The sequence below is a fragment of the Rhinopithecus bieti genome, unplaced genomic scaffold, assembly GCF_001698545.2.
Source record: "Rhinopithecus bieti isolate Rb0 unplaced genomic scaffold, ASM169854v2 scaffold_14549, whole genome shotgun sequence".
NCBI classification, from domain to species: domain Eukaryota; kingdom Metazoa; phylum Chordata; class Mammalia; order Primates; family Cercopithecidae; genus Rhinopithecus; species Rhinopithecus bieti.
This window is the reverse complement of record NW_016808027.1, coordinates 130,710-145,775: the sequence shown is the minus strand read 5'-3', so window position 1 is coordinate 145,775 and position 15,066 is coordinate 130,710. Positions and strand designations below refer to the sequence as shown.

Here is a 15,066-nt window from a genome sequence, read left to right as displayed (position 1 = left end):
GCCCCAACAACCCCTACTTCACAGCGCCTCCTAGTGGCAGAAGCGGTCCCTGCTCCTCTGCCTGCGGAGGCTCCTGCCGCCTTGCCTGAAGATGTTGCAATGACCTTGCCTTGAAGTTACCCTGCAGTGTTTTAGTTATTTATTGCTGAGTAACAGGCCACTTCACAGGTAGTGACTTAATTGGGTTTGCTCAGATGACTGCAATCACTGGATGCTGGGCTCAGCTGGGATAGTTGGGATGGCTAATGCTGGGCCTCTCTGTCCACAGGGTCCTTCTTCCAGGTTTCTTCATGGCAGGGTGACCTCAGGATTCCGGGAAAATGGAGGCAGGAGCTAAGCATCTGAGGCCTGGGCTTCTTGCATCATGTCACTTATCACATATTCTCCTGGTTAAAGCTAGTCATGAGGCCAGCCCAAATTCAAGGCGTGAAAACTAGACTCCACTTCTAGAGCAAAATATGGTGGGCATATGTCACCTGAGGGGAGGCTAGTTCTCTTCATGCCACACTCACGTTGTCTGCAGCCCCATCATGGGTTAGATCCTTGCCTGCCTAATTCCTGAGTCAAGTCTGGGAGGAGGCAGCACACACATAAAAAGAATTGCAAGATTTTGCTAACTTATATCAGCAAAAGTCTGGATAGCATATATGAGAATGTTATCTGTGGGTGCTAATCCAGGGAGGGAGGAACATGATTTTCACTGGGCTGAATTTATTAATATAGGTACATTTAGCTGAGATTCTAGATTCAATGTGCCAGTGTGAGCAGCTAGGAGTGGTTTTGTTTGCTTAGCTGGTTGACTGACTCCTGGATTCAATCAAGGCCTGTGCTCACTGAAATCGAGATGCCAGAAGTTCCTTGTTTTAATATAGAAGATGCAATTCAAAGACCAAGGGAGGGAGGAATGTTGAGGTGACTGTTGCCCTGTGACCCACTCCCTCTCCTTGGCTAAGCTCCACATGCCTAATTTCCTCCTGTACAGCCTGGAAGACTCCCTTCACCAAGGTACCCAGAAACACATGAGTGAGGGGAGCATCTTTGAAACATGATGCAGCACTTGCTCTCTGTGGCGTGGGCATACTGGTGGGAGATGCTGCCACGAAAATGGACTCCATGATTTCAGTGGAAATAATGGGACCCCAGGAGAGCAGAGGGCGAACAGCGCTCGGCCGCCCAGAACATCAGACCTCAGGTGGCAATCAGCATGTTCTGACCACAGATGTCTTCAGCAAAGGCTGATTAATCAAGGGCCAAATAGCACCCAGGAGACCAAACAGATGGGCAGCTCTTAAGGTCCTCCTTAATCTCTCTCTCTCTCTCTCTTTTTTTTTTTAGATGGGAGTGCAGTGGTGCGATCTTGGCTCACTGCAACCTCCACCTCCTGGGTTCCAGCGATTCTCCTGCCTCAGCCTCCCAAGTAGCTGGGATTACAGGCATGCGCCACTACGCCTAGTGAATTTTTGTATTATTAGTAGAGACGGGGTTTCACCATGTTGGCCAGGCTGGTCTTAAACTCCTGACCTCAGATGATCCACCCACCTCGGACTCCCAAAGTGCTGGGATTACAGGCATGAGCCACTGCATCTGGCCCTCCTTAATCTCTATAACAGAAACAACAAAGCAAAACAACCAACAAACAGACAAACACAAACCCTCCAGAGCTGGCAAGTGGAAGCTTGACTTGACCCACTAAAAACAGAATCTCAACCTCTCACCCCAAGTCCCTAGAATGAAAGAGAGGCTGGTACCCTTCAGAAAAGCCCCTTCAATAGCACCAGAGATACATACTGTAAATCATTCCTTCAGCCTTCTGCAAAAGGTCGTGGGCCATTTGCCAGAGAATTGTGCTCTGTGAAAGGAAAATTTTTCAGGGATTAGTGGATGTTAAGTCTATTTAATGTTAATTCCTGAGGACACAGAAAGCTGCTGTGTAGAGAGAGGCTCAGGTGGGTCAGGTAATAATTGGAGTTTTGACCCAAGTGCAGTGGGACCCTGAACTCATTCTGCAATTATGATGATTATTTTTTACTTTCATGATATATAATTGGAATTACAGGTAGAATTCACACATGAGCCTCCAGACCTGTGGAATAAGCATCATTATGGCAAAATGATGAAGTGGAAACCCCTCAATCTTCCCCTTCTTACCAAAATAATACACCAATAATAAACTCTGGGGAGTCACCGGAACTTGTGCCACCATCAAAGACTTGAAAGATGCAACGGTGGTTTCTGTCACATTTCATTTAACTCATCTATTTGGTCTGTGCAGAAGGCACGGGTCTCGGAGAATGATGACAGGGCATTACCGTAAGCTTACTCAGGTGGTGAGTTCAGTTGCAGATGCTATTATTCTAGGTGTGGTCTTTTTATGGGAACTATAATTTTATTCTGCCATGATGTAAAACTATCTGATGAATTATGTTTTCTTGTCGTCTGTAGACAGTCCCCTTAGCGATTTTCTTTCTCTTGGCAGGGATAGCAGTACACCTTTCTCATCTTGTCTTGAAGTACACCTTTCTCATTTTGTCTTGAAACTCCTCAAGTCTCTGATTTTCTATCTATGTGGATTTTGATCATCCTCCCATATCACAGGCCATTATATTTGTCCACTACATTGATTATACTATGTTGCTAGGATTGGGAGAAGGAGAAGCAGTGGGTACTTCAGATGCATCAATAAGACACAAGTGTGCCTGAGAATGGAAGTAAATCTCGTGAGAACATAGGGGCCTGCCACCCACGTGAAGCTCCTGGGTGTTCAGTGATCTGGATCATGGCAGGAAAGACCCTGCAAAGTGAAAGACAACTTGCTGGGCTTTCTGCCTCTTACTGCTAATAAGCACACTTCTTGGGCTTCTGTGTATTTTAGACGAAACATATATTGGTGTGTTTCTCTGATCCTTATAAGGTTACTGAGTAACCTATGAGACTGCAGGGTTGGAGTGGGGCCCAGAGAAAAGGAAAGTTTCCAGGTGGTCCAGAATGAAAGGCAAGCAACTCTGCCACATGGCCTTGATAGCCCAGCCAATCCCAAGGTGGCTCAAGTGTCTGCAGCAGATGGGATGGCAGAGACTCTGACAGAAGAATCACAGTGGAGTATCTACCATTTAGGAGTGAAGCCTGGTGCTAGTTAGCAAGCAGTTTTCCTCCTTTTGGGGAAGGACTGCTCACTGCTGGCTGGGCTTAGCTGACAGTGGTCCCAATGCGGGAGGCACCAAGGGGTTGTGAAAGTAATTAATGACTGTTACACATACTGTGTTCTTTTCTCAGGGATACTTGGGTTATATGTGCTCAGTGGTTACTAAATGAGATGTCAGTAAATTATGTATCAGGTATGAAAACACACTTGACTTCTCTCCTTTCTTATCCCCCTTCACTGAAATCGGGCTTCTGTTTCTTCTACTCCAGAGAGTCTGCAATTGCCAAGGTCAGTGATCTCTTTATTGCTACTTTAAAAAAACTAATTTTGGCTGGACACAGTGGCTCATGCCTGTAATCCTAGCACTTTGGGAGGCCGAGGCAGGCAGATCACGAGGTCAAGAGATCGAGACCATCCTGGCCAACATGGTGAAACCCCGTCTCTACTAAAAATACAAAAACTTAGCTGGGCACGGTGGTGGGCACCTGTAGTCCCAGCTACTTGGGAGGCTGAGACAGGAGAATCCCTTGAACCTGGAAGGTGGAGATTGCAGTGAGCCGAGATCACGCCACTGCACTCCAGCCTGGCAACAGAGTGAGACTCCGTCTCAAAAAACAAAACAAAAAAACAACAACTAATTTCATGCCGATGAAAAAAATTCCAACATACATGACAATTAAATAATAGTACCCATAGCTGGGCACGGTGGCTTATGCCTGTAATCCCAGCACTTTGGGAGGCTGAGGCGGGTGGATCATGAGGTCAGGAGTTCGAGACCAGCCTGACCAACATGGTGAAACTCCGTCTCTACTAAAAATACAAAAGTTAGCTGGGCATGGTAGTGTGTGCCTGTAGTCCCAGCTACTCGGGAGGCTGAGACAGGAGAATCACTTGAACCCAGGAAGTGGAGGTTGCAGGGAGCAGAGATCTCACTACTACACTCCAGCCTGGCCAACAGAGTAAGACTCCATCTCAAAATAAATAAATAACAGCACCCATCACAAAACTTCAATATGTAACGACATTTTGCCCATTTCGTCCAACAGATTCTAAATCTGTATTGTCCGGAAGCCGTTGTGGTCTCTGAACCTGTTGACTCTTCATCCTTGATGTCTTTCCCAAGATGACATTCCTTTGTAGTTTTCCTCTGACTCCTCTGCTTCTTTAGGGCAGCCTCCACTTGGGGGCTCCTTCCCCTGCCTGTCCCCTGGATGTGGGTGTTTCCCAGCACTCTGTCCTGACCCCATCCGTCTCTCACTTTCCACACTCTTGCTAGGAAAACTCACCCTCTCTCATAGCCTTTTTACCTTCTGTGGGTTGGTGAGGCTCACATTTCAATGAGGTCTGCATCTCCGCCTTCAGCTCAGACCCCTTTCCCAGGCTCAGATCACCATGTCCAGAAGTCTCCTGGACACCAAATTGAGTCCATCCTCCTGCCAAAACAAGCTGTTTCCTGGATTCCCATTAATCCACACAACAATAAAGGTCTACTTATATTTATTAGATACGAATTCGTGTGTAAGAAAAAAATGTAAGATTCTGGAACAAGCCAAAGAAATTACTGCTACATGAAAAAGATGGACACAAGTGTTGGTGAGGATGTGGAGAAATTGGAACCCTCCTCCTACATTGCGGGTAGGAATGTAAAATAGTGGAGCCCTGGCCCACCCAGAACCAGAATCAACCCCGTAGAGGGTTTTCCTCCCTTCCCCCTGCTTCAAGACATGGGCTCTTGAGCACAGTAGAATGATCAGAGCTCACGGCAGCCTTCATCAAGCCTACAGGCATGCACCACCACACCCAGCAGAGGATGTTGAACTGATGGACCAAGGTGGAGAGGGAATGAAAGTGCAGGTGCTTTGATGGACGAGGGATGGAGTGGCTTGCCTCGGGGAATGAAGGTGTGCAGAAAGGGCCAGGCGCCTGCGGGCTGCGTTGCAGGGCCTCTGAGGGATGATGGGCTCAGATGTGGAGGCTATAGGAATGCCTGGGCAAACTGGGCAGAAATACCACAACTTGGGCAGGCTTTGGGAGCCCCCAAGCCAAGCCCTAGGGAGAGGGAGAGGGAGCGGGGCTGCCAGCCCCTGCTGACTTGGGCTCAGGAAAGCCATGGAGATTCTTCTCAGGATGGCCTGAGCCTCCTGGAATTGTGAGAAGCCCCAAAGACAGGATAAGGCTCCAGGAAAATGACTAATATCAGATTTCCTGTCAACCCTGGCAACGAGAGGAGGGGGCTCCCAGTGTATTTAATGAGATTTACCAAAATAAAGACGCGGCATTTCTTACACCTGAGTGCCATGCTGTGATGCATAGACTGAATTACAAATTGTGAGATGTGTGAAGGAAGAGGGGGTAGCCATAGCGATAGTGAAAAGTGTGCAAATTTGCTATTTAGCAGGAAGACCAGGCAGGTCTTAGCGATAGATTGGAAGCGGAGGGTCAGAGACTGGTACTAAAAAGGATTTCCCGGTTTCTGGCTGAGAACTGGGTCAACCCGAGTACATTCCCACCTACTTCCTCTAGGCCATCCATCCACCCAGCGGCACAGACTCCCGAAAGTGTCGCTCCAGTCCGACCTGGCTCCTGTCCCTTGTCCACAAAGACCGTCTCCCCGCTCCCCCAATATGGCACAAAGTGCCCAGGCCGTGCGGGGCGTCGGCAGGTATCACGGGTGGGGTCCATTGTGTGAGAAGTAACATCGCGGCCTTTCCCGAGACCAGCCACCGGGGGCTCCAGCGAGGCCTCAGCCCAGCTCCCGGAAAGGGTCTCCCAGCCAGGCCCTCTAGCGGCCCTAGGCGGGTAGGCGGAGGGCAGATCCTGGGGCCTCTTTCGCCCACCCTCGCCAGGGCACTGTGCTTCCCACCGGCCCGATCCCGCGTCCCGAGATCTCGCGGGGCCAGGCTGCACCGGCGGCAGAACCCAGAGCACGGGGCGGGGCCGGAGACGAGCCTGCAGGCTGGGGGCTGTGCGAGTGCGCGGGGCTAGAGGGCTGCTGTTTCCGAGCCGAGAGCCCGGGTAGTGGGGCTTTGTGGGCGGAGACGCCCTCCCGAGCCTGGGCATCTTCGGGGTGGGACTCTCGGGTAGGAGTTCCGCCGCCGGCCCATCCGGTTTCAGCAAGTCGCCTTTGCCCCTGGGCCGGGCGGGGAAACTCCCATTCCAGAGACCGCCCCCCCCAAACTCCCAGCCCCTCGCGGCGTAGGGGCGCCTTTTCTGCGCTGCCGCGGGGCTGTCCTCTCCCCTCCCCGGGCTGCTGCAGTAGGGGCGCCGGAGCCCGCGGACTGCGGGGGTTGCGGTCGCCTCTGCTTTGTGAGGCCCTGCAGCGGGGAGGAGGAAGGAGAGGCGGGAGGAGGGAGAGGTGGGGACGGGGACGCCGCGGGAGACTGGGAAGTGCCTGCCGCAGGGAGGAGCTAGGCCTTGAGTGAAGCCTGCTTGTAAGAAGGGCCAGGGGAGTCGGGTGCGCCCCCGCCCTCGCTGCCCCAGCCCAGGATGGGGACCCAGAGCCGCTCCCCCACTGGGCCTTCTTTCTCGATAGTGGAGAGCTGGACTGGACTGAGCTGGGAATGCCTGCAGCTCAGAGGCGCTGCTCTAAGTCGGGACCGGCTTGCAAATGAAGATGTTGAGGGGCTGACTCTGGGCTCATAGCAGAAGCTGCCAGATCTAGCGGCCACCCCGCAGTCTTCATCTGCGCCGGCCCTCCCAGCTTTCGATCCGGCCTCGCTGTCTCCTGATCGAATCACTGCGGGCACCACAGGCCCCTGGTTCCTCCTTACAGCTATGGGCCAGCCCCTCTTGGAACTGGACCCACATCTCTTTCCATTCTGACACTCTCTGAGGAAGCGCAGTGTCCTTCATGTGGGACTTGTGAGCATCCTACCCCCAGCCCCGGGGCAGCTGACTCCCAGGCCGTGTTTCCAGACGTCTCTTCAGAGGTCAAGCCCTGGTAGCCAGTGGCCTGGACATCTGCCCCCGGGTGTCTCGGAGGCCCTCAGGGAAACCTTGTTTTGCTTCTCAGAGATGGCAGCACGGTCCGCCTGGCCTGTGGAAACGTGTGTGTCATGGGACCTGGTGTGTGAGTCAGAGGAAGGAGTGGGAGGAGGAGGAGGGTGTCCACACGCAAAGCTTGTTTTTTTTTTTTTTTTTGACACTGAGTCTCCTCTATTGCCCAGGCTGGAGTGCAGTGGCTAGATCTCGGCTCACTGCAATCTCTGCCTCCCAGGTTCAAGCGATTCTTGTGTCTTAGCCTCCCAAGTAGCTGAGATTACAGGTGCCTGCCACTACAGCCAGCTAATTTTTGTATATTTAGTAGAGACGGGGTTTCACCGTGTTGGACAGGCTGGTCTTGAACTCCTGACCTCAAATAATCCACCCGCCTCAGCTTCCTAAAGTGCTGGGATTCCAGCCGTGAGCCATGGAGCCCGGCCTTCACACGCAATTCTTTAGCCTCATTGTGGCCTGTCTTATCTTCAGGTCCCTGACTATTGGAGCTCATATGGCAGCAAGCTCTCAGGGCTACTTTCGTGTTGGGCCAAAAAAGCCAGCCTCACTGTGAAGAAACCTCTGTGTGTATGTGTGTTTGTGTGTGTGTAGAGAAAACCCTAGTGCTGTTGGGAACGCATGAGGAGGCAGGCTTGGGGCCAGTTGGATGGGGAAGGCTTGCTTAGAAAACTAGACGATTTGGGTGTCCTCCGTACTGTACTTCCTCTGATGATTTTCCTGTTAAGAACTGAGCTGAGCTCCTTTGAAAGGAGTAGCAGTATTCCTTGGGAGCCAGCTTTGGTGGGGGCAACCGGTGAAGCCTCCATCCTAGCTCCTTAGGGGCTCTGGACTTTGAAAGGGAGGCTGCAGTACAGCCTTGTGGCCCGTGCCAGTGGCATTCCGGCAGGACCCACCTCTGACTGAGGCTGAGCCCCAGGCCTGCTGGCAGCTCCCAGCCTTCTTCCCCACAGCCTGGCTGTGGCTGTTCCTCGGCCTGCCAGCACCACACTTACAGCCTACAGGACTCGACCCCACTCCCTCCCTGATTTCCTGGAATTCAGAAAATGGATCACCCCTGCCTCGTCCTAGTTTTCCACCCCAGAGACCTGCCATACCCTTGGTCAAGTCCTCATGCAAACCAGATTCCTTTTATTCAGGGACTTCCAGAGGGAGTGTTACCCAGTTCTCAGCCACACCCATGCCGCCCTGTCTACCCTGTCTGGACTGCCCAGACTACATCAGAACTCCACAGCCACTTTCTCTGGAAAGCCTTCCTGGCCGCCCTCGCCAGGTGTTCTCCCTTCACTGGCCTCTTAAAGCCAGGCCTTGACTTGTCCTAGGGCCTCATCCCATACCACATTTTATTGTCATAATATTTTTTCCCATAGTGACCCCAGTGCTCAGCACAGTCTGGCACAAAGTGCATGCTAAGGACAAGCTTGCTGCACGGAGAAATGAATGAGGACTTCAGATATATATCTATATATATAGATATATATAGATATATATATACACACACACACACACACACACACACTTTTTTTTTTTGAGACCGAGTCTCGCTCTGTCGCCCAGGCTAGAGTGTAGTGGCATAATCTCAGCTCACTGCAACCTCTGCCTCCCAGGTTCAAGTGATTCTCTTGCCTCAGCCTCCTGAGTAGCTGGGATTACAGGCACCCGCCACTACACCCGACTAATTTTCTATTTTAGTAGAGATAGGGTTTTACCATGTTGGCCAGGCTAGTCTCGAACTCCTGACCTCAGATGATCCACCCAATTTGGCCTCCCGAAATGCTGGGATTACAGGCCTGAGCCACTGTTCCTGGCTCTAGGTATATTTTTTAGAAGCTCTTGGTTGAGCTGTCATGAATATTGAATGAGGTGTTAGGTTCTACAGTGTCCTGAAACTTATGATCAGAGGCCTGGTTTCCTCAAGAAGTTTGACTCCTGGATGAGCTTTAAGGCTGAGCTCTTGGCAAACAACTGTTATCCAGAATTCCCGTGTGCCAGGTGGGTCCTTGCTCCTGTTTCATCTGCAGGCTTCAACTCAGCCACCCAGGGCTCAGCCTGCTGGGATTTGGCATCTCTTGTGAGGCTGTCATGGCATCTGACCCTTGCCTTATTCTGCCTACCTCCGTGATGGGGTCCTGTTTCAACCTAGCATCGCCTGCCCACTCCTGTCTTATGCTGACAACTCACAGGAACTGGTGCTTCTCAGACCCCTCTGGTCCAGATGGGTGAATGCAGAGCCTGACAGGCTCACCTATACACACATATGCACCCCTGCCCAACAGAGACAGACAGGCACATTGCTGAGTCAGAGGGACCATTTTATTAGATTCCAGCAAGGCTACTGTACATGTTTCATGCAGATTAAATATGTCTTCACTGCCCCTGGGAGGGGAGCACTCTCACTGTCAGCTCCTTCATTGGTGTGTCAAGGGGTGAGTGTCAAGGGGAGCTCTCAATGTATTCCGTATGGGGGGCAGTTGGGATCATGACTCGGGGTAGAGGTGAGACAGTAGGTAGCTGAGGGTCCCTGGGACCTTGAGTCTTCAGAGGTTCAGGGACTGCAGGACCTTGGTCCTTTGCTGGTGCTGGCACCAGAGAAGCTTGATCCTTCAGAGGCACCGGGATTACAGGAACTTTATTCTTCGGAGGTTCAGGGACTACAGGACCTTGATTCTTTGGAGGCTGCAGGACCATGGGGTCTTGATCCTTCACTAGTACTGGGAGAATGGGGTCTTGATCCTTCACTAGTACTGGGAGAATGGGGTCTTGAATCTTCACAGACTCAGGGGCCACAGGACCTTGATTCTTTACAGGTGCCACAACTGCAGAATCGTGAACCTTCGGATGCTCCGGGACTACAACATCTTGATCCTTGACTGGCCCTGAATCACTGACTGGCCCTGAGATCACTAAACCATGATTCTTTACAGGCTCAGAGACCATGGAACCTTGATTCTTTATGGGTGCTGTGGCCATGGCACTTTCATCCTTCGGATGCTCTGGGACCATGGGACCTTGATCCTTGACAGGTGCTGAGACCATGGGACCTTGATCCTTGACAGGTGCTGGGACCATGGGACCTTCATCCTTGACAGGTGCTGGGACCATAGGAGCTTGATTCTTCACAGGCTCAGGAATCCTAGGACCTTGATCCTTTGGAGACTCTGGTACCACAGAACCTTGATCCTTAGCTCTTGCTGGAATCATAGGACTTTCATTCTTTGGAGGAACTGGGACCGAGGGACCTTGGTCCTTGACTGGTGCTGAGATAACAGGGCTTTCATTCTTTAAAGGCTCAGGGACCACGTGATCTTGATCCTTGACTGGTAACAGGATCATGGGACCTAGATCCTTTGGAGGCCCTGGGACCACAGAACCTTGACCCTTCTCTGGCTCTGTGGCTACAGGACCTTGATTCTTACTTGAATCACTGATGGGTTGAGCCAGGCTCCTGCAAAGGAGAGAGAGGTGATCACTGTGAGAGTAGAGCTCAGGCAGGGACAGGGCAGAGTACAGATTGCCTAATAAGTCTTGGCCTAGTGGAGCCTGGGCCAGGCAGCTCTTGCTGGAGAGCCAGGAGAATCTGATTTCTGTGTTCTCAGTACAGAATGTGGGTAGGGGTGAGAGACAGGGGTGAGGGGAAGGCTCAGGAAATCAGTCATTCAATGTGCTTGCCAATTGATTATAACCTGCACGTGGCACAGGGGGTAGCACCCTGGTGACAATGGCAGTACTATAGCTGGACTCAGAGTCATCCAGTAGGCATCCCAGCAGCCCGTCCACCCCACACTCCATCCAGATTCCTACTTTTTCTTCTGGGATTATTGGGCCCATCCTGGGAGCCCCATCTTAGCTGCCCACCAGATGCCCCCACAGGTCAGGGTGCTCTTTCCTTGTTCTCAGGGCCTTCCAAGTTCTTTTCCCTCCCTGACTCCCTGCCCCCTTGCTAAGCACTGGCTGCAGGAAGGGGCAGGGGGTCCATGGCATACTAGGAAAGGAAGCAGTNTCTTAAAGCCAGGCCTTGACTTGTCCTAGGGCCTCATCCCATACCACATTTTATTGTCATAATATTTTTTCCCATAGTGACCCCAGTGCTCAGCACAGTCTGGCACAAAGTGCATGCTAAGGACAAGCTTGCTGCACGGAGAAATGAATGAGGACTTCAGATATATATCTATATATATAGATATATATAGATATATATATACACACACACACACACACACACACACTTTTTTTTTTTTGAGACCGAGTCTCGCTCTGTCGCCCAGGCTAGAGTGTAGTGGCATAATCTCAGCTCACTGCAACCTCTGCCTCCCAGGTTCAAGTGATTCTCTTGCCTCAGCCTCCTGAGTAGCTGGGATTACAGGCACCCGCCACTACACCCGACTAATTTTTCTATTTTTAGTAGAGATAGGGTTTTACCATGTTGGCCAGGCTAGTCTCGAACTCCTGACCTCAGATGATCCACCCAATTTGGCCTCCCGAAATGCTGGGATTACAGGCCTGAGCCACTGTTCCTGGCTCTAGGTATATTTTTTAGAAGCTCTTGGTTGAGCTGTCATGAATATTGAATGAGGTGTTAGGTTCTACAGTGTCCTGAAACTTATGATCAGAGGCCTGGTTTCCTCAAGAAGTTTGACTCCTGGATGAGCTTTAAGGCTGAGCTCTTGGCAAACAACTGTTATCCAGAATTCCCGTGTGCCAGGTGGGTCCTTGCTCCTGTTTCATCTGCAGGCTTCAACTCAGCCACCCAGGGCTCAGCCTGCTGGGATTTGGCATCTCTTGTGAGGCTGTCATGGCATCTGACCCTTGCCTTATTCTGCCTACCTCCGTGATGGGGTCCTGTTTCAACCTAGCATCGCCTGCCCACTCCTGTCTTATGCTGACAACTCACAGGAACTGGTGCTTCTCAGACCCCTCTGGTCCAGATGGGTGAATGCAGAGCCTGACAGGCTCACCTATACACACATATGCACCCCTGCCCAACAGAGACAGACAGGCACATTGCTGAGTCAGAGGGACCATTTTTATTAGATTCCAGCAAGGCTACTGTACATGTTTCATGCAGATTAAATATGTCTTCACTGCCCCTGGGAGGGGAGCACTCTCACTGTCAGCTCCTTCATTGGTGTGTCAAGGGGTGAGTGTCAAGGGGAGCTCTCAATGTATTCCGTATGGGGGGCAGTTGGGATCATGACTCGGGGTAGAGGTGAGACAGTAGGTAGCTGAGGGTCCCTGGGACCTTGAGTCTTCAGAGGTTCAGGGACTGCAGGACCTTGGTCCTTTGCTGGTGCTGGCACCAGAGAAGCTTGATCCTTCAGAGGCACCGGGATTACAGGAACTTTATTCTTCGGAGGTTCAGGGACTACAGGACCTTGATTCTTTGGAGGCTGCAGGACCATGGGGTCTTGATCCTTCACTAGTACTGGGAGAATGGGGTCTTGATCCTTCACTAGTACTGGGAGAATGGGGTCTTGAATCTTCACAGACTCAGGGGCCACAGGACCTTGATTCTTTACAGGTGCCACAACTGCAGAATCGTGAACCTTCGGATGCTCCGGGACTACAACATCTTGATCCTTGACTGGCCCTGAATCACTGACTGGCCCTGAGATCACTAAACCATGATTCTTTACAGGCTCAGAGACCATGGAACCTTGATTCTTTATGGGTGCTGTGGCCATGGCACTTTCATCCTTCGGATGCTCTGGGACCATGGGACCTTGATCCTTGACAGGTGCTGAGACCATGGGACCTTGATCCTTGACAGGTGCTGGGACCATGGGACCTTCATCCTTGACAGGTGCTGGGACCATAGGAGCTTGATTCTTCACAGGCTCAGGAATCCTAGGACCTTGATCCTTTGGAGACTCTGGTACCACAGAACCTTGATCCTTAGCTCTTGCTGGAATCATAGGACTTTCATTCTTTGGAGGAACTGGGACCGAGGGACCTTGGTCCTTGACTGGTGCTGAGATAACAGGGCTTTCATTCTTTAAAGGCTCAGGGACCACGTGATCTTGATCCTTGACTGGTAACAGGATCATGGGACCTAGATCCTTTGGAGGCCCTGGGACCACAGAACCTTGACCCTTCTCTGGCTCTGTGGCTACAGGACCTTGATTCTTACTTGAATCACTGATGGGTTGAGCCAGGCTCCTGCAAAGGAGAGAGAGGTGATCACTGTGAGAGTAGAGCTCAGGCAGGGACAGGGCAGAGTACAGATTGCCTAATAAGTCTTGGCCTAGTGGAGCCTGGGCCAGGCAGCTCTTGCTGGAGAGCCAGGAGAATCTGATTTCTGTGTTCTCAGTACAGAATGTGGGTAGGGGTGAGAGACAGGGGTGAGGGGAAGGCTCAGGAAATCAGTCATTCAATGTGCTTGCCAATTGATTATAACCTGCACGTGGCACAGGGGTAGCACCCTGGTGACAATGGCAGTACTATAGCTGGACTCAGAGTCATCCAGTAGGCATCCCAGCAGCCCGTCCACCCCACACTCCATCCAGATTCCTACTTTTCTTCTGGGATTATTGGGCCCATCCTGGGAGCCCCATCTTAGCTGCCCACCAGATGCCCCACAGGTCAGGGTGCTCTTTCCTTGTTCTCAGGGCCTTCCAAGTTCTTTTCCCTCCCTGACTCCCTGCCCCCTTGCTAAGCACTGGCTGCAGGAAGGGGCAGGGGGTCCATGGCATACTAGGAAAGGAAGCAGTGGGAATGCCCCTCTCCCCTTCTCCTGCAAGAGGAAAAGTATTTTATCACTGACATTGTATAGAATGAGCAGCACATGGTGATAATAAAAAGCAGGACAGCTTAGTTTTTTTTTTATTTGTTTTTGTAGAGATGGGGTCTCACTACATCACCTAGGCTGTTCTCCAGCTCCTGACCTCAAATGATCCTCCCACCTCAGCCTCCTGAATAGCTGGACTACAGGCAGCTTTTAGCTTTATTGCTTTAAATTCTCCATAGACAGTGCACCCTGTGATTGCCTGCACCATTCCCACTAACTGGTGGGACTCACTGGGACTCCGCATTCAGGTAGGGATGAGGCCCTGATCCCCTCACTCCATTCCCATTTCTGACTCTCTCTGCTCTCCTGAGACCCTTGCCCTCACCAACTCCAAGGCTCCTGGGCTTATTTCCCTGCAGCCAAAAGTCCCAATCTTTCATCAGGATCCTCAGGCACTGTTCCCTCTGCCTCACTGCAGCCCTCTGCCTCATCCTCTGGCCCACCCACACTGTGGAGAGCGTGTGACAACACTAACTCTCAAAGACAACGGTTGCCACACTTAGACCTGGCCAGCCTGGAGCCCTCTGGTTTAGAGTGCACACTCCTTCCTTGCAGGCCACGTTGGAAGTCACCACTCGAAAGTGGCGTTGCTCAGCAAGCGTCACAGGCCCTTGCACGCCTACAACACATCCAGCTTTCCAAATGACTCCCTTTTATAGCTCATTTCAGCAACAGAGCAGCCCTGTGAAGCACACAGGAAGGGTTTTCTTACCCTTACTTGTCTGATGAAGAAAATGAGGTCGTGAGAGGACAAGTGATGGGGAAAGTGAGGGGACCCCCATGGACTAGCACCTGGGTCCTTCCACTCCTGGAGCCTGTGCTCTTTCCCTTAGCGCGCCTGGCACATAGTAGGTGCTCAATGCAAGGTGGCTATTACTATTACTCTATTTATTGGGTATAATGATATTTACTCAGAAATCTATAATGATTAGAGGTCAGTACCTAGAGCACCTTGTACTATGGTATTATTAGGTAGTATTATGGTTGTTTTTCTATTTACTTAGAAGTAAAATTATGTATATTTGGACTACTTTTATTCTTCTGTGTTGTCCTGATGCAGAAGCTTTTTACTGTATTTAGCACCCTGAGTCACCCAGGGACTGGTACTTCTCAGCAGAGTCCACGCAGCACAGGCAACCTCTCCATC

At 51.3% G+C, this 15,066-nt stretch overlaps 1 protein-coding gene and 1 long non-coding RNA gene across 2 annotated transcripts in view; both read right to left on the bottom strand.

Moving 5' to 3' along the window:
* Positions 1-4,611, bottom strand: part of LOC108537647 (uncharacterized) — a 5,254-nt gene extending 643 nt beyond the window's left edge. Inside the window, exons 1-2 of the long non-coding RNA XR_001887878.1 lie at positions 4,450-4,611; positions 1,789-1,849 (exon numbers count right to left, since the gene is read on the bottom strand). This is a non-coding gene — a long non-coding RNA (uncharacterized LOC108537647). The remainder of the gene's footprint in view (positions 1-1,788; positions 1,850-4,449) is intronic.
* Positions 4,612-9,463: 4,852 nt separating this feature from the next.
* MAP6 (microtubule associated protein 6) overlaps positions 9,464-15,066 on the bottom strand; it is an 83,620-nt gene continuing 78,017 nt past the window's right edge. The window contains exons 4-5 of the mRNA XM_017885291.1: positions 12,855-13,291; positions 9,464-10,242 (exon numbers count right to left, since the gene is read on the bottom strand). Coding sequence (XP_017740780.1) covers positions 9,569-10,242; positions 12,855-13,291 — 1,111 coding nt within the window. The 3' untranslated portion in view covers positions 9,464-9,568. The remainder of the gene's footprint in view (positions 10,243-12,854; positions 13,292-15,066) is intronic.